The 19,848-nt window shown below is 40.2% G+C and overlaps 1 protein-coding gene across 2 annotated transcripts in view; it reads right to left on the reverse strand.

Annotated features, from left to right (window-relative positions):
- The window catches only part of Cul4b (cullin 4B), a 44,581-nt gene that overhangs the window by 16,883 nt on the left and 7,850 nt on the right, over nucleotides 1-19,848 (reverse strand). For both annotated transcript variants that reach the window (NM_028288.5, NM_001110142.1), the window contains exons 3-11: nucleotides 16,435-16,608; nucleotides 15,165-15,710; nucleotides 13,111-13,226; nucleotides 3,884-3,987; nucleotides 3,156-3,225; nucleotides 2,368-2,441; nucleotides 1,339-1,501; nucleotides 1,090-1,179; nucleotides 711-793 (exon numbers count right to left, since the gene is read on the reverse strand). In NM_028288.5, coding sequence (NP_082564.3) covers nucleotides 711-793; nucleotides 1,090-1,179; nucleotides 1,339-1,501; nucleotides 2,368-2,441; nucleotides 3,156-3,225; nucleotides 3,884-3,987; nucleotides 13,111-13,226; nucleotides 15,165-15,710; nucleotides 16,435-16,608 — 1,420 coding nt within the window. The remainder of the gene's footprint in view (nucleotides 1-710; nucleotides 794-1,089; nucleotides 1,180-1,338; nucleotides 1,502-2,367; nucleotides 2,442-3,155; nucleotides 3,226-3,883; nucleotides 3,988-13,110; nucleotides 13,227-15,164; nucleotides 15,711-16,434; nucleotides 16,609-19,848) is intronic.

Consider the following 19,848-nt stretch of genomic DNA (forward strand, 5'->3'; position numbering starts at 1 on the left):
GAAAGGGGGAAAAACAGAATTGAGATTTGACCTTGAAAATTTAAAGCTTCTAGAAAGAACAAAGCTAAAAAGTCATTTTGCATTAATTTTGCCATTTCTAAACCATGTGTCAAAAATATTTTACATTACGCCTAAAGGAAGAAAAATAATGTATTTCAGAATTTGCTCAATGTAATGATCTCCATGGTCTTGCTAAGGCTAGTACTTTTTCCAAGTTTTCTTGCTTTTTACTAAGAAGGTGAAACAGCTATCTACGCTGCTTAATGAAACCACTTGGTTGCTGAGATTTACAAAGTACAGAAGCAGTTTCTCTCTGAACACCCACTCCCTGAATTTTAATCAGTCTAAGGATTTTACAAGCCGGGCATGGTGATGCATGCCTATAATCCCAGAATTTGGGAGCCTGGCATGGAAGACCACGAGTTCCAGGGCAAGTTGGGTTTTAGTGAAACTCTGACTCAAAAACACCAAGTTTTCAAGATCCCATCAACCTCTAGTATTATTTTAAAATTACACACTAAACATACACCAAACCAATAATCAAATCCTTGATTCAATCTAATTAGCCAGGGAAGATAATAACTTTAAGCTCACATTATAAAAACAACTGCTAAAGACTAAATCACACGTGAAAATTACTACAAGTTTAAGATGCCTAAAGTGTTTTATCAACAGTTTTAAGACTATTAGGCTGAGCATGTAATACTTACTGGGTGGTCTGATCTAAGTAAGTAATAAGTCTGTCAGCTTCTTCTTCTAGGCGTTTATTAACATGATGAAGATACTCAGGAACCTACAAAGATAGTTTTTTATATTATTGTTTTCCTCCCCTTAAATCATTCAGAAAATGTCAAGTCCAAAAGATCCAGGTAAGAGCCCCGTCAAATGTGACAGGGAGAAGCATATGTAAAGTTAGAGGTAGAGTTTATGATCCAGCATTGTGGCCTTTAAGGAGAGAGGAGAGAAAGGAGCACCTAAGTGAGAGAAGAGCATGGCCATGTCGGGAACAGAAATACAAAGGGAAGTTTGTGTTCTACAAGGAAATGGCTATTGTAAGAGACACTGGAGTCATTAAACATTTTAAAATACCTCTCTTTCTTGCATTAACTTCTGACCTTCGGCTGCGTAAAGCCGATTAGTTTCTTGCAAAAATTGCTGTTCAAAAGAATCTTGGTAAATCTAGAAAAAAGGGAAAACAAAAGTATTTGCTTAATCATTAAGTATTTACTGAATGACTTCCATCAGAACTCCATTTGAACAACACTCCATGGATTGCAGACAAACTATGAACAGTAATCAGATTTGTAGGTAGCACAGTGAGTGTTAAGTACAACTTACTTGCAAATCAGACAGCATACTTAAAAGGCTTCGAAGTAAACTTCTATCAATTGCTTCACCATTCCGCTCTCTCTCAATCAAGAGAAGGATGCCATCAATCGTTTTTGTCTGTACTTTTTGATCACTTATAATATGAGCCCTAAATAACTCTAATCCCATGTCCCTAAAATTAAAAACAAAAAAGTATCATCTGAATTGGCAATACCACATGTGCACAGGCTGACTTATCAAAGTCTGGGTCCTCAGACTTTGAAGTAGTAATTATAAAAAAAAATCCACATTTAATTTTGAATAACATTATTAAAGCATATAGGAAACCCATTTTGTCTTAAATGAGAACTGAAGCTGAATTCCTGGCTTCTTCCATAACTAGGTTTTAGTGTCTTATTTCCTCTTAGTGAAATTAGAAATAAAATTAGTTCAAAGACAAAATACTTTCCACTATACTGGCATTGAGCAGCTTATTTGGTCATTCATAAATGGCTTCAAAACTCTAAAATCAGGCTCTTGCTCTTACCTTCTTGCTCCCACTCTGTCCCCTCACCTCTTCCCCTCCTCCCCATTCCCCCCTCTCTCCATGTGTGGCCTCTACTTCTCTCCTCTCTCTCTCTGCCTCTACTACTCTCTCAATTCCCCTCCCCATTAATAAAGTATGCTAAGCACCTGCTGAAGGACCAAGACATTATGCTATCTTACTTTCATAAAACAAACAAGACTTTTACTGTAAAGTAACAAGAAAAATAAAAGAGCAAAACGTTAGTGAGCAGCAGCTCTAAGATTCAGGCACAGAAATTCTAGAGTAAACTTTAAGATCTTCATACCTAATGAAGAAATGTCTTCATACACTATGAGGTTAGCTATCTGCTAATACATTAGAGTAGGCAAAACAAAACAACCCCCCCCAAAATGCTAGGATCCAAATGGGAATTTTTAGGAGAATATTCTGAATACAGCTTGTTCTCTTTTGTTATAATAATTAAGACTATGGTATGTAACAAAATTTTCATAATAATCTTCTGGCATCCTTACCAAATGGAGGGTAGCATTGAATTCTGAAGAACATAAGTTCTATCCAGAAACAAAAAAATGCTCCTGATCATTATCTGTCAAATAAGAAGGAAAAAAAAATCAAGCAATTTTTGTAAATTTGAATCTTCAGTATTAGCTCTTAAAATGAGAATTTGGAAGATTTTACATTAAATAGACTACTAGGATCCAACTTAACAAATAAATAAATGTATCTGAGATGTCCCATATATTTATCTTTAAACTATTCTATTAATCCTTGTGGTGTTTTAAATAGACTACTAGGATCCAACTTAACAAATAAATAAATGTATCTGAGATGTCCCATATATTTATCTTTAAACTATTCTATTAATCCTTGTGGTGTTTCTAGAGAACAGAGAATTAAGATGGTCCTCTGACATCTTTGTTACTTAACTGAAAAGAAAAACTGGAGGTAGGCATGGGGTGCATGCCTATAATCCCAGAACTCAAGAGGCTAAGTAAGACAGAAAGATCTTGAATTTCAGGCCAGCCTGTACTACATAAGGTGATCTTGTCTCAGAAAAAAAAAAGAGGGAATCCAAGGTACACTTAGTCTTCCTTAGCAGCAGTGCTAGGGGGTAAAGCTATTTTAAACGTGTACCCATGGTATTTAGAAGGTGGAAAGTGGATTTCAAGATTTCTACTTGCATTAATATAAAGAATAAATTCCAGACTTTACCACTCAGCTATATCCCAATTCTTCCAGGAAAGCTATCAAAAACATTCTACCACCTCAATGTTTCTGAACTCAAGTACTGCCGACTTACCATTTGCCTACAGTGGTTTTGCCAGCATCTATCGATCTTTTTGAGAAAAAGAACACTATCCAATGAATCCATGAGACAGGTGTTAAGGAGATTTTAAAATGTTTCATATGTGTAATATAAAAACATAGTTGTCTTTAATACAGAATATCCCACATACTGATATTAAATACAAATTATAAACATAATTCTTTTTTTTAAACTGCAGAACCAAATATGATCCCCCTTAACCTACCTTTAAAACTAGTCTTAAACATAACTGAGCATTATGTTTTCTATTTGAGATTTCCTTCAAATGGAAATTTGCCAGGACAGGTTTATGACAGGAAATTTTTACTTAATTAAGTACCATACTTGTAGATTTTGACTCTCACATTGAAAAGTTTCAAAATTTTGTTCTTTCCTTTAGAGATAGCAGGACAAAAATAAATCTACCAGCACAGGCATTCCATTTCAAACTGAGCTAAGTAGTGAGAGGTAATGAGACAAACTAAGATACTTTGTTTTGAGGGGCTGGAGAGATAGATGGCTGAGCAGTTAAGAATACTGGCTGTTCTTCCAGAGGTCCTTGGTTAAATTTCTAGCAACCATGTAGTGGCTCACAACCATCTGCAATGGACAATACTACCCTCTTCTCTCCTGATGCCTTCTTCTCTCATGTAGGCATACAAGTAGAACAAACATAAAATACATACATAAATAAATGTGACATTTTCTTTTGAAAAGGATATTCTCTGAACTGATGAATCTGTGCTTTGATGTGATCTTCACATATCTGCCTCAGCTGCTTATACAAATTTGCAGAAATCTTATGAGAACAAAGATTTTCTACAGCCTGCAAGATGAAACAGGTACTTTGTTAGGACAGGATAAAGTTGGCGTAGGGGTCTCAATTATCACATGAAGTCATTATTTTGTTATACACTGTATCAGCTCATTGAAAATAAAGTATTTGTCAATTTTAAAAAACAAAAGCATGGCATCAACCCAGGATGCTGAAGCAGGAGCATTAGAAGTTTTGGGCTAGCCTAGAAAACTTAAGTCACACACACACACACACACTCTTAAACAAGAAAATAGAGCACTGTAGGTAAAAAACAAACTAAGTCCACATTTGTATGTTTATGCTGGCTATACTAAAGGTAAAGGCTGAAGAGAATCATGTGAAGTTCTTCCCCGTGAGGATATCCAATTCAGAGCAACTACTACATACAAAAGCTTTTTTGTTACAAATAATTTACTTCATTAGAATACTTGAATTTATCCTCAAACCTTAACAAGTTCAGATTTTATGTGTTTCTTATTGTGTGTATCAAAAGCCTTTCAGTTTAAAGCAACAGGTGTGGTCACGTAATACCAAGATTCTGCTCTCACCACAATGGAAGACAAATATCCCATTAAAAAGGACTGGGGGAGTCCAAACTCTGTTGGTCTGAGTGGAATTCTGTCAACATGAAGCTAGAAGTCACATTGCTAGAGTGCAAGTCCTGTGATCACATTAAAAAACAACAACAACAACAACAAACCCTAAAGCTTAAAAAGAAATCTCCTTAACCACTGGAGGAAAAACATCAATCCTAAAAAGGAGAGAAGAGACCCATCAGATTTAACAGCTCTGGAGAAATAGGAAAACCAAGTCTTCCCTGAGAAAGACTCAGTTAGTCCATGTAACCTGGGGTTAAGTCACAAATGCCTAAGGGTGCATTTGTTTATTTCATGTGCTCCTCTAGTCATACTGATCCTAGACAGACTTTCTTTCTCCCTTTATAGCACTTTTTACTGTATCTTGTTCTTTGAGTGGCTGACTCATTTTTCTCAAGCATTTCTCATTTCCTGCTTAGGTTGTCAATGACATAATACACACTTTTTTTTTTACTTTCTCTACTTTTTTTTTGAAAGATTTATTATTATATATAAGTCCACTGTAGCTGTCTTCAGACACATCAGAAGTGGGCATCATATATTATGGATGGTTGTGAGCCACCATGTGGTTGCTGGGAATTGAACTCAGGACCTTTGGAACAGCAGTCAGTGCTCTTAACTGCTGAGCCATCTCTCCAGCGCCCAGTTTCCCTACTTATTCTTCAATAAATCCTATCTATCCTACTTCCTTTTCTGTGTTCTCTTTTACCCCATAAAACAGTTCTTGACATATCTATTATCTTCTCCCACAAGACAGCACATTTTCTGTTACTATTCAACTAGGTACCACTTCTTCCAAATACGGTAAAATATGGTAACTCCTTTCACTGTCAGATTTGCCTAATGCTCTGACCCACCACACTTCACTGACTTGTCACTAAATCAATACTCTTGCTTTGTATGTGTATAGCCTGTCACCTTGATTTTGCTTAATGACAGAGTGATCACATAGTCATAAGTTATTTTTTAATACTTTGAGATTTAAAGTGTGTGTATGTGACATTACATTACATCCTGCATACTAGAATGAAAAACATGATCAGAAAACTATAGTGTGAGCTAAGTGTTTTTATAGTAATAATCAGAGATAAAGCTCCCTACCACAGCCTTTAGGAGAGGGAAGTTAGAAAAAGTCTCCAAGTCTGCCAAAGACCCAGAGAGAAATGGATTGAGTCCTAAGGAGAATAGTAAGAAAGCAAGCGGAGCTGCGCTTTCCATATAGCCTCATCTATGCTTGGCTGGCAGACAGGAGAGAATGTTTCCAGTGGGCTCAGCGGCACACTGTTTACTTAGCATGCATGAGGTCTTGAGTTCACAACCTAGCAACCTTAAAGACCGGGAGTAAACGCAGGCTCTTAAAGCTTTTGAAGGTAGTCAGGCATAAAATACAAACATTTACCAAGTTTTTAACCCTTACTTCTCAAATCCCAGGCCTTATCCCCCAAAACCCACACATCACATCAAAAACACAAAACTACCCTCCCTAACAACTTGTTTGAAAATATGTATATATATAAATAGTAAAAGGAATGAAATGTTTCATTAACGAAAACAGTAAGAAAAATAAAGAATTACCACAATGTGCTGAACTTTTGTCATAGGCTTATTAAAATTAGGTATTTTTTTAAAACATTTTGTTTGTTTGAGATAAGGTTTTTTTGTGTAGCCCTGGCTGTCCTGGAACTCTGTAGTCCAGGTTGCCCTCAAACTCACAGATATCCACCTGTCTCTGCAAACCCCAAGTGCTGGGATTAAAGGCGTGCATCACCACCATCCAATTCATTTCTCAAACTTTAATAGTTAAAGAAAGGAAAACAATTGGCTGGTGAGGTAACTCGGGGAGGAAAGGCACTTGAGGCCTGAAGACATGAGCTGCACTGACGAATTGATAAAGGTGTCCTCTAACCTCTATGGCATGTGGTTTCTTCCCTACCAAACACGGGAGCACACACGATTAACTAAGTTTATGAAAGAGACCTGGTTGTGGTAGTGGCACAGCATGCTGGCCAAGTTCAATAAAACAGTGACAGCCCATGCTGGTGAGGATGCGGACTGACTAAGGGTTAGGCAGAGGCAGGTGAATCCCTACGAACTCTAGGCCAGGCTGATGTATGGTACCATATTCTTGTAAGCCCAACATTCAGGAGCATGAGACAGCAGAAACACTCAACTCTCAAGGACAGCCTGGCCTATACAGCGTAAGATCCTCCCTCACTAAAACAGAAAGAGAACTGTAAAAATTCAGTAACATGTAGCAATAAAATATAATTATCTTGTTTTACATCTAGTAAAAAAGGTTAAGACAATATATTATACGTAAAACAAAACACTAATAACTTGTGCGGAAAAAAAAGAAATCAATCATAAAATTGTTTTCTGTCGTTTTTTTGCATTGAGTTTCCTCCATTCCATCCTGTAGGAAGCTCCTTAAGCAGGAAAAAGGACGTGAGGAAGCCCCTGCAACTGACCCACTTTACTAGGCCCCTCTCTGACAGAGTGCACAGTAAACGCTGAAAAACCCCAGACAGAAGGAAGCTGAGCTGCAAAGTCAAACTCAACTACAAAGACTCTGATACCAGCTCAACTTCCTGGAAGGGGTTTGGAGCAACTGAGGCACCTGGAAAGGACATGCTCCAACCTGTTGCCCAGCCTGCAGGCTGTGCAGTTAGTTCTTCTAGGCTCCCAGCTTTGTGAGCTCTGTCACCCAGGGTTTAGTGATGTCTTTGGGACATTTCTGCTCCTGTAAGTAACCCCAATAAAACTCACTGCTTCACCAAGCTCAACTTCCTATACTTTAGTCTATTGAGGCTTCCTTATCTAGGGTGAGTAGATGTATGTATTGCAGCTCCCCAGGAAAACTTTTCTCACACAACACCATGTAGCAAAACAATCCTTCAATAAGATAAAACGTTGTCAAGGACCTTTATTTTGTGTATACACATCTTAAAAATGATTAGTGATTCATTCAAGGTGACTAATGATTCTTTCAAAGAAAAAGAAATATGTAACAGATTATGATCTAAGTCACCAGTAGGGTTAAGGCAGGTGTGGTGCTCATGCCTGTAATCCTACATTGAAACAAGAAGACTTTCATGAGTTTAAGACCATGAGAGTCCTATGCCAGCCTGAGTATCTCAAAAAAACAAATTTCAAAAATCAAAACAGGGCTGGAGAGATGTACTTCTTTTTTGTTTGTTTTTTTTCGAGACAGGCTTTCTCTGTATAGCCCTAGCTTTCCTGGAACTCACTTTGTAGACCAGGCTGGCTTCGAACTCAGAAATCCACCTGCCTCTGCCTCCGGAGTGCTGGGATTAAAGGCGTGTGCTACCACGCCCGGCTGAGAGATGTACTTCTTGTTCTTGCAGAGAACCCAGGTTCCATTTGGAGCACTCAGAAGACACTAACTACTATCTGTAATTACAGTTCCATGGGGATCTAATGCCTGCTTCTGGAGTATAAGGACACTGTACACATGTAATATACAGATAAACATACAGACAAAATACCCAAATATATTAAATTACAATTATAGAATTCTACATATTACATATAACTATAAATTAATATTTATATTAAGTAAATTATAATTAAAACAAATCTTAAAATAAACACAAACAGATGAAAGCAGTTAAAATTTGAGACACTAATAGCTAGTTATCAAAACTGGTAAGAATAAGTGTTCTGCTCTAACAGACTGCTTAAGTAATCACATTTTATAATTGACGATCATCTGTGTACTTAGAGATGCATATCCTCACTCTCAAAGATTTCAAGGTTCTTAAGAAAGAAAATTTTAAAACTCAGGAATAATTATCATTTAAAGTACAGTTTTAAAAAAACAGTAGGACAGGCACATGTTAATCCAAGTCCTTGGAAGGCAGAGGCAGTAGATCTCAGTAAGGCCAGTCTGGTCTATAGGAGTTTGAGAACAGGTAGATATATACAATGAGACCCCATCTCAGAAATAAAATAAACATAAAACATAAAAAGACAGCATAGTGTACAGATAGATGTCTATGAACTTGAGGCCAACCTACTCTAATTATAATACTGAACTCCAGGACAGCCAGGGTTATATAAAGGAACCCTGCCTCAAAAAAAAAAAAAAATTTAAACAATAAAGACAGTATGTGCTTACTGAAAACACAATGGCAACAGCGTCATGCCCTTTTTTAGAAATTAAATTTATCTCAATGTTTTTAAGATAGATCAAGGAACATTTACAAAAGAATTAAAAAACATAAAACAGGGGTTGGAGAGATGGCTCAGTGGTTAAGAGCACTGACTGCTCTTTCTAAGGTCCTGAGTTCAAATCCCAGCAACCACACGGTGGCTCTGTAATGGGATCTGATGCCCTCTTCTGGTGTGTCTGAAGACAGCTCCAGTAAATAAAATTAATTAATTAATTGTCTTAGGGTTTCTATTCCTGCACAAACATCATGACCAAGAAGCAAGTTGGGGAAGAAAGGGTTTATTCAGCTTACACTTCCATACTGCTGTTCATCACTGAAGGAAGTCAGGACTGGAACTCAAACAGGTCAGGAAGCAGGAGCTGATACAGAGGCCATGGAGTGATGTTCTTTACTGGCTTGCTTCCCCTGGCTTGCTCAGGCTGCTCCCTTATAGAACCAGGACTATTCAGCCCAGAGATGGTCCCACCCACAAGGGGTCCTTCCCCCTTGATCACTAATTGAGAAAAAGCCTTACAGCTGGATCTCATGGAGGCATTTCCTCAACTGAAGCTCCTTTCTCTGTGATAACTCCAGCTGTGTCAAGTTGACACAAAACTAGCCAGTACATTAATTAAAAAACATAAAACATTAAAATATGCTTACAAAAGCAGTAAGGTGTTATGTTGTATAGGCACTTGTGGCTTTATCTTTTTGAGGTCTGCTTTGAGACAAGGTCTCCCTATATAAACCAGTCTGGCCTTGAAATCAAAATCCTTCCGACTCCCCAGCCTCTAAAGTGCTGAGATTACAAGCAGTTCCCAGTATAATAACTAGGCGCTTGTGACCTTAGGACAAAGAAATACAACTCAAGAACAGTAAGTACACCTTAAGTACAAGAAATCAAAAATACACACAAACAACTTACATATATTCTTTAAACATGAAAGGAAGTAACACAATCAATATAGCAAGGAAGATATCTTCAAATCAAAAACTCAGGGAAAATACTTAAGGTAAATAAATAGGGCTCCTTAATAGCTACCATCAGTATGGTATGAATTTAAAATACACAAATACTGCAATTACACAGGCTGTGCACTAGCACACCCAAATAAAGACTACACAACCAATGGAAACACAGAGCAGCTGTTCCCATAGCTCTTTTCTCCTGCTTTGAACCCTGCTGTCCAATGGGTATTTAAGGTGCTGTGGTGTTATTAGTGAAGCAGAACAGCAGTGGAAAATCTACTAAAGAAAGAATCAAACATCGTAGTTTGACCTTCCCTATTCAACCAGTAATTTAAATTCTGAGACTCACTTTCCTGCTTAGGAGTGGAGATCAGACCAAATACTTCCTAAGAGTTTCACCAGTGGTTAAATGTACTAGAAAATGGATTTGCTCCGTAGGTTATCTATCAGACACAGTATGTAGACGTCATGGAATCTTTTAAGACCTTTCTTACTCAAATTTCTTCTTTGCACTTTTGTTGTTTTACTATTCAGGAAGCAAACCTATACTGGGACCAAAGAACCAAATGAGGTAGACTGAGCCCCAAGTAACAGCTTCGGATCACTCCCAGCTGACATGTCTACTGCAGCAGCACCTGAACACAGCTGTGTGCTGCCTACACTGACTCACTTCATTTCCACAGCAAAAAGAAAGAAACCAGGGATCTCTATCTTATGTATTACAGATAAAAAGAGCTACACTATAGTTTGTAAAAAGTGTGACTAATGCTAACATCAGCTTAATTTATGTATCGTAGTGCTTCATTAAGGTGTTTGTTTTGTTTTACAAACATCTTATTGCATTCTTTATTAGCCACCTAGCAAGGAAGAAAGGCAGGCACTAGTTTGCCTGTTTTATAGAGGAGGAAACGAAAGCTGACAGTGTTTATTGTTTGCCAAAGATTAGAATAGCAGCAATATGGGGCTGGAGAGATGGCTCCATGGTTATGAACACTGACTACTCTTCCAAAGGTCCTCAGTTCAAATCCCAGCAACCACATGGTTGCTCACAACCATCCGTAATGAGATCTGATGTCCTCTTCTGGTGTGTCTGAAGACAACTACAGAGTACTTACATTCTTACATTACAATAAATAAATCTTAAAAAAAAAGAATAGCAGCAATAGTCAAAATTAAATCCCAAATGTGTCCCCCAAATGTGTCCTCTAACTCCTATTCCACATTTTTGGTTTTTCGAGACAGGGTTTCTCTGTGTAGCCCTGGCTGTCCTGGAACTCGCTCTGTAGACCAGGCTGGCCTCGAACTCAGAAATCCACCTGCCTCTGCCTCCCAAGTGCTGGGAATAAAGGCATGTGCCGCCACTGCCAGGCAACAAAACACTTTTAATTCAGGAAAAACAAACATGAATTTCAGACTAAGGTGTTGGGCTACAAGCTATTGCTCATTTCTGGAATAAGGTGCATCCTGTAGACCAGGAGACAGAAGAAGCTCAAGACAAAAAGTGCAAAACTACTATTAAAAATGAGTCAGAGAAAAAGCAGCCATGTAAGTGAAAGCCCCCTCCAAGTCAACCAGGACTAGTCAGCCATAGCTATGGAGGATCTTGAAAATAAGAGCTGAAGTCCCTACCTCTTCTACCAGAAGATGGTCAACAGCACCTAGAAGGATCTGGAGGAACTTTGGAAAAAATACTACCATATTTCACTTTCCTAGACACCCCTTCTACAATGGACCCTTGACCTCCCCTGGAAGTGTATCTTGGGAAGGAAGAGGACACAGAGAAAGACTGGAGGGCCATCTCTAGCAGTTAACTCCTTTTGTAATAAAGCTTTAGTGCGTTCAAAAAAAATGAGTCAGAGCTGGGCATGGTGGCGCACACCTTTATTCCCAGCACTTAGGAGGCAGAGGCAGGCAGATTTCTGAGTTCAAGGCCAGCCTGGTCTACAAAGTTGAGTTCCAGGACAGCCAGAGCTACACAGAAAAACCCTGTCTCAAAGAGTCAGGCTGGAGAGATGTCTCCATGGTTCAGAGCACTCACTGCTCTTCCAGAGATCGTGAGTTCAATTCCCAGCAACCACATGGTGGCTCACAACCATCTGTAGTGAGATCTGATGCCCTCTTCTGGTGTGTCTGAAGACAGCAACAGTGTACTCACATACATAAACTAAATAAATAAATCTTTAAAAAAAAAAGCTTCCTTTGTACAGATGCTTTTAAATTAAAAAAAAAAAGTCAGGTACAGGGTGGTGGTGGTGCACATCTTTAATCCCAGCACTTTGGTGGCACACACAGCCTAGTCTACAGAGTAAGTTGCAGGAGAGCCATGACTACACAGAGAAACCAAGTCTTGAGAGAAAAAAAAAAAAGAATGAGGCAGGGCCAACGAGAAGACTAACGGATTAGTAAAAGGTGCTTAGCACCAAACATGACAACCTGAGTCTGATCCTGCGCACAACATACATGGTGAAAAAAGAGGCCAATTTCTGCAAGCTGTCCTCTGACTTCCACATGTGTGCTATAATACACACACACACACACACACACACACACACAGAGTCTTTCTTCTCTCCCCTCTCTTTCATAACCACACATGCAATTTTTAAAAATTATTTACAAGAGGGAGATGGTCAGCAGGTAAAGGCACTTACCATCAAGCCTAATAACTTGTGTTCAATCCCTGGAACCCATAAGGTGGAAAGAAAGAACTGATTCCCATAAATTGTCCTCTGACCTCCACACATGGCTTGCCCACACATATACACACAGGACAAGTAAACATAATTTTTTAAAAAACTAAGGCAGAAGAAAGGATGCAGGAATGTAAAGAGCTGCAGGTCTTGAGGCCTTTCCTATATGTAGGTAAGAGAACTAAACAAGAGCTACCGCAACAGAAATGACAACCCACAGAAAAAGAATAGCTAATCTATGCTATAACAGCCCAGTCTGGGTCATACCTCTACTATACCAAAATATTAATAAAGCCTTATCAGAACTGTCCAATTATGGATCCCCAGCTGAAGTAATACTGTGTGTTATGATCATAAAAAAAGAAGGCACCATTTAACTAGTAAGTGATCAAAACTCTACTAAAGAATGTACTTCAGGACGTTAAAATACAGGGGACAGTTAAGAGAACTCTTTCCAAATCTGATTCCCAGCACCCATGTCAGACAGCTCACAACTGCCTATAGCTCCAGCTTAGAAGGAACCTAAGCCCTGGTCTCCAAGGGCACACATGTTTTGTGTGCGCATGCACACACACACACAAACACACACACACACACACACACTCTAGCACATGCACATACAAAATAAATCTTTAAAAAAAGGAAAATACAAATGCATTCCATCTTAGCTTATGTTGGTAAAGTGTGGTTTTACATACTAATACATACCTGGTAGAGTTCTTCTAAATTGTACTTAATTGAAGTACTATTCTGAATGGCTTCCACTGCTTCTTTTAGCTTTTGCCATGTCTCATCCGTATAGTTTTCTGGTAATTTAGGCTTATCTAAATAATATGCAAACAAAATTAGAAAAATATTAAGGATATAGTAACCAAAGAACTATAAAATAGAACAGTACTGCTATTTTAGGATCCTTTTAATACCTCAACATTAAGGTAACTGTGATATTTAAAAGTTCAATATAAACAAAATTTAAGATGCCAAAATACTGTTATTTTGATTCACCTATGAAAATTGAAGGTATTTTTTTCTCCTATTGATTGTTACTGCTTCAAATATAAAAATTTGAGAATGACAGATAAAAATAGCAGTTCTGATCTTGTTTTATCACGTGTAAAACAGAAGCTGACATGAATCTTGTAGGGAAGATTTAAAATACTGAGTACACACTATATGAAAAGTATTTCAGAAACTTTATAGAAATTGTCTCAACAATAACACATTCGCAGGGAATCTTAGCAACCCCAACTTTACAGCTGAAGAAAGTGAGCCTGGAACTCATTTGCTAAGCTCGCCCAAGGTCACCATAACTAGTCAATGGCAAAGCTGGGATTCCGATTCAGGTCTGATTGACTCCCTAATGTATGCAGCAGTCACAGAATCACAACATTTCTTCATTTTAAAGGAACAAAATCAAATGTCAAACAAAACAAAACCGAAGTAACACCTAAATGACTCCAGAACCTATGCAGCATTTTCAGAATAGAAAGAAATTTAATGTAGACTTTAAACTTCATTCATCTGTGATAAGTTAAACAAATTAAAGATTTCAAACGCCCTAATGCCTTCAGGAGAAATCAATTTGCAAATGAAATTAGAATCACAGCTCATTTCTTAAAAAAAAAAAAAAAAAACCTTCCCTATTACTTTGGTTTTCTTTAAATGAAACAATGAATGAATAAATCTATAAATACAGTTCATATTCACTTTAGAAAGCTCTACTAATAAATCAGAAAGAATTTAAGACTCTTGAGAGCATGAGGATGGAAAGGGTTAAAAATAAACAATACTATATATAACCCCCTGCTTCAGACAAGTAGCACAGTGCTCTTTTTCACACCAACATTTCAATCACAAGCTAATACTTAGCCACCAAGGCCTTAAGTTCATTCATTCACTTCCCCATCTTGAATACAGTTCTAGCATCTAGTTACCTGCACAAGCTGAGGAGGGTGAAAAAAATAAACCAGGAAAACAGAAACACATTCAACAGATAAAAAGTTAAGTCAAAATACATTTTAAACCCTGACTTTCTATGTTCATCAAACTCCTAAGCAGTAATCTCAAACACCAGGATACACACATTTTCTAATATCTGCAGGTCAGTACTTAAGAGCCCATTGTAGTGACGAAAGACGCAGTTAACGGTTTCTACCTTTAGACTAGTGATAGTCACTACTTCGGTGTATATACACAGCAGTTTTCGTTTTCAGACCTTACCTTCGGGAAGGATTGCAGAAACCCAAAAGATGTTTCGCCAAACTCTGCTAGTTTCACAAATACAGTACTCTACACTTAAAACCTAACCATAAATCTCATTTAAAAAGGAAACTGTCACCCTTGCTACCTACATTTTTAGGGATTGGAGTATGTGGCCTATAAAAACAAGAATCTCAGTAGTGCCAAGACTCACTATGCACCTGAAATGGACCTCATTAGAAAACAAGTTTCTCACCAGTAAAATCTCTATCAACCATACTGTCAATGTGGGAAGGAACAGCAGATCAAATAGAACTAGAACGGGTGAGACAGACCTCAAAAACATTGGATGGAAACACTCAAAGAGTATGCTTCACAGGAAGGACACAAACACCTCGGGAAAGAACCCTCCACCAAAAACAGGACCTCCCTTCCACTCATTGATTACGCATAAAACATTAGGCAACCTCTATACTGTTCAATATATTAACATAAATAGCACACACGTGACTGCTCAAGTGTCAAATTCTTAGTAGGTGATTATGGATTTTGGCCTTGGTTACCTTTAAAGTTCTTGATCACTAACTTCTTAGCTGAGCCGGGCTTGCTGTTAGCAAAGCTAGAGACCGCGGTAGAAGATTTAGCCAGGCCGTTTGCATGGTGCACTGAAGCCACAGAAGAAATTAATATACTCTTAGTTTTAAGTTGTTGCTGCTGCTGCTGCTGTGAGGTTGCAGCAGTTGGCGAAGATGAGGAAGATGAGGAGGAAGATTCCTCAGCCATTTTCGTATCAATCCCTACAAACTCCAGGGTGTCTTCAAACCGCAGCTTCTTCTGTATAGGTACGTGGCTGGAAGTGGCCACTGGAACCCCAAGGCAGAAGGACGAGGTTGAAGGGGACGCCGAATCTCTGGGTTGTGGAGGGGTGGAAGAGGAAGAGGTGGAATCAAAGTCTTCTCTCTCGTTACTACTGTTACTGCTGCTACTGCTGCTGTTTAACTTTCTCTTCTTGGCAGAGGTGGGCGGAGTGGTGCTGGTATTACCATCAGTGGCAGATCTGACCTCCTGAGCAGCAGCAGAAGCAGCAGAGGGATTGGGGGAAGAAAAACCTGTTGGAAACATGAAAATAGCGGGGTCAACAGGCAGAGGAGCATCAAAAGCCTACGTTTATGTGCCTGCGTGCTTGTAGGAGAGGTGGCAATGCTGGAGGGGGAAGGGAAGGAAGAGGAGAAGCACAGAGGACGAGGAGGAAAGTGGGGGGGGGGGCACACCGGGGGAATGGGAGGGCTTGGGAAGGCGGATAGGCTGACACCGGCAGTGAACAGAACGGGGGGTGGGGGGGTGAAGGAGGCAGACAGGTAAACAGCCCTGCCGTCCCCCCTCCCCTGCTTTCGTCCCCTCTTCCCCACTTTCCGCAGGCGCGACTGGGGAGAGGGAGCCAGTGAAGCTTGCAGCTCCTCCTCCTTTTCTCCCTCTCTCAGGGAGGGGAGCTGCAGGGCTGGAGGGGGAGGGGGAGCGAGCCAAGGCTTGTTATTGTCAATAGCACAAGAGGCTAAAGATGGCGCCACTTCCGGTCACGCGGCGCCCGTGGAGAGGCGGCGTCACCCTCGCGGAGTGGGGGGTGGAGAGGAGGACCCGAGCGGCCTGGGAGGCGGGGGCGCCGACTCACCGTGGGGCGGCTGGAAGCGCCCGGAACGCTCACTCCGGGCAGCTCACTCGGGGTCCGGTTCCCGCACCCCTTCCCTGCCGGCACCCTCCCCACCGGGCTCCCTCACCGTCGGCCACCCGATCCTTAAGGGTCCCGCGGGGAGCTTCGCGCCACATCGCTCTTACCGGAAGTGCCTGGGCAGACACTTTTCATAGCTCCCAGATCCTGAAGCCCCCGGGTCCGCCGGACTTGAGGTGGGGGGGTTGGGGGAGGGAACACGGGGGGTAAAAGAGGTGGATAGGGAGGGCGGGGCGGACCTTGGCGACACCTTCGGCGCTCTTGATTGGAGGTTTCCGAACCTGCGGAGGGCGGGCAGATAGGGTTGGTTGGGGGGCGGGGGGGCGGGAGAAGAAGCGGGAAGCCTCCGGTGAGGCAGAGTAGGTGGTGCAGGCTAGGGGCGGGGTAAACTATCTGGGGAAAAGAAGAGGGTGGGAAGAAAAGTAAGGCGAAGGGAAACTTTACCAAGATGAAGGACTAAGGAGTTGCAAGGCCACGGGAAGAAGCTGAAGTAAGAGGAAACTTAAGCATGCCCCCTGCTAGAGAGGACTATCGCTATGATCAGGGAGCGGAGAGGGCTTAGCTAGGAGGAAAGTTTTTTACTCAGTGCAGCAACACAATCTCTCATTTTTCTCTGTAACACAACATCCCACAGGGCCCGCATTTTGATTGCCTCAATAAGAACAGCTGGACGGACATTCTGTTACCTTCCTACCGAGAGCATTTTCTAAGATTACTGGCAAGAGTAAAGGTACTTTCGAAGGCCATGTAGCCTCATCCAGCACAATTTCAGGGTTCACCCCTCCCACCCTATCAAATCAGTAATCTGTAAACCAAACAAAGCTCAGACTCACTTCATTTACCAACTCTCAGTTTAGATACACTATTGGCAAAAGTCTGTTTCCCTACCAGTGTGTTCCATGAGACCTCAAGTTTTAATTAAGATTGTTGATAAAAAAATAAATAAATAACTCGGAATTTAAATTACCAACGATAAACTCTGTAAAGTCTCGGATTTTTGTTTTGTTTTTTTTTACTTAACCCGCGGGACAGTTTTTAGACAGCACTGGCAAATACCTGTCATTCCGGTGCTCTGGAGGCTAAGGCTGGAGTATACCTAGTTTGAGGCCAGGCTGGGCCTGCACACACTCAAAAAGAACAAAAATAATTAATCTTAGGGCATTCTCAGAAGGAGAGACAAACTCAAAACTACAGTGCCAAGATACTGCTCATTGTAACTGCAGGCACAGTAAACAGCTTGTGTGGAAAGAGTGCACATGCTAGCTACTACCCCAGATAACGACCTCTGAAAAGGCATCGAGGGGTAAAATCCCTTAAAACAAAATAACCTAATATTCTTGTTTACACCCAGAAATGACTGTGGAGAAAAGCACAAATGAGGGAGTCAAAGCAAGATTAATATAATGTATATCCTCAAAAAAAAATGAGAGGAGAGAGTGGGGAGAGAAAGTATATCCTTAGCTATGAAAGGGTTTTATCTAATTATGTAAAGTGCAATGAGACTAGAAGATAGGATGTCTGGTTGGAGGTATGGAAAATAAAGCTTCAAACGTGCCTTGGACCTTAGTGCGGTTCTACATGCTTGGAATCCCAGTATTTTGGAAGGAGAAACAGGATTGCCAGTTTGAGTTCAAGACCAGCCCAGGCTATATAACAAGAGCCTATATAACAATGTTTGTTCTACCAAACTTTGAAGTCTACAACTTGGGAAACGGCACACAGCAAGGCTAAGCAAGCGAGGCTTTCCTACTCAGAACTGACAGCCTTGTGGCTGGAGTAGGAGCAGCCTTGCGTGGTAAACAAGAAGGCTGCAAATAAACCACTCCTTTGTGTCCCCAAAAGCCCTTGAAATGCAAGTTTTCCTGGAAAGGTTGCGCACCTTGGCTCAAACTTGTAATCCCAGCATTTAAGAAGCTGAGTCAGGAGGATTGCCTTGAATTCAAAGCCAGAATAGGCTAAAGAGACCCTATCTCAAAAAACAAAAACCATTCCACACCTTTGTGCTAGTTGTTGACCTCATGCCAAAAATCTCTAAAGAATTTAGGCTACAGGACCAGGAAGAAGAAAAACAACCAGGAAAGAAGAAACAGTAGGGCAGAGAGGTGACTTGTGTGTGTGTGGGGGGGGGGGGATAATTTACATTTCAATACATTCTGCTGTGTTTGCTAAAGGTCACCCCCCCAACCCGGAAAAGATAAAACTGCCCTCAGGACCTCAAGGGAGGTGAGGAATCCCAGGAGCCCCACCCCCAGAAGCTGGGAACAGGGTCTCTTAGGCCAGATTTGAACTTATTTGGTAGCTCAGATAGACAGGGTTTCAATTCTGCCTCAGGCTTCCAAGCCAGCTTCCGTGTTGAATGATGTACATGTGGAAATTCTCCAAGAATTTTTCCTGAGTTTTATGGTAAAAATAACCTTTTCCTTAAAATGACTAATAATAATCTTTCTTTTGACATAACCTAATTTTGTGCCAGGTCAACCCTCATATAGTTAGCATATTTTAATAAGGATATGGAATTTTAATATTTTTAAGTGTACATTTTGTCGCACAACTTAAATACCACTGTGTCATGAGAGGAATGAATTTTGTTCTTATACCCTCAGAACAAAAAGAAAAAATATGCTTTATGAAATGCCTTTTGTATCAAAACTCAACTAACTTGGGGATAACTAAAATATATCTACACACTCAAAACACTTGCCAACCAGAATTCAACACATTCTCAACATTAAAACACATTTTCCACTAAGGCTCACACTTTTTAATTGAAGCTTGCAGGAGACAGAAGCAGCTGGATCTCCATGAATTGCCTGGTCTACACAGCAAATTCTTTTTTTTTTTTTTTTTTTAATTTTTTTAAGATTTATTTATTTATTATATGTAAGTACACTGTAGCTGTCTTCAGACACTCCAGAAGAGGGCGTCAGATCTTGTTACAGATGGTTGTGAGCCGCCATGTGGTTGCTGGGATTTGAACTCCGGACCTTCGGAAGAGCAGTCGGGTGCTCTTACACACTGAGCCATCTCACCAGCCCCTACACAGCAAATTCTAAGCTAGCCAGGGACATATATATTACAGGCATTAATATGAAGTCCTACATTTTGTTTTTAGTTATGAGGAAACCAGGAAGATCTACCCTGTGGCTCTCTACAGCCCCTCCCTACTCTCAGGACTCTGAATAACATGGTTTGATACGCCCCCCGAATTTTTTTTTTTTCCGAGACAGGGTTTCTCTGTATAGTCCTGGCTGTCCTAGAACTCACTTTGTAGACTAGGCTGGCCTCGAACTCAGAAATCCACCTGCCTCTGCCTCCCAAGTGCTGGGATTAAATGTGTGGTTTTTTTTTTAAAGATTTATTTATTTATTATATGTAAGTACACTGTAGCTGTCTTCAGACACACCAGAAGAGGGCGTCAGATCTCATTATGGGTGGTTGTGAGACACCATGTGGTTATGGGATTTGAACTCAGGACCTTCAGAAGAGCAGTCAGTGCTCTTAACCGCTGAGCCATCTCACCA

The sequence above is a fragment of the Mus musculus genome, chromosome X, assembly GCF_000001635.26.
Source record: "Mus musculus strain C57BL/6J chromosome X, GRCm38.p6 C57BL/6J".
Taxonomy (NCBI): Eukaryota; Metazoa; Chordata; class Mammalia; order Rodentia; family Muridae; genus Mus; species Mus musculus.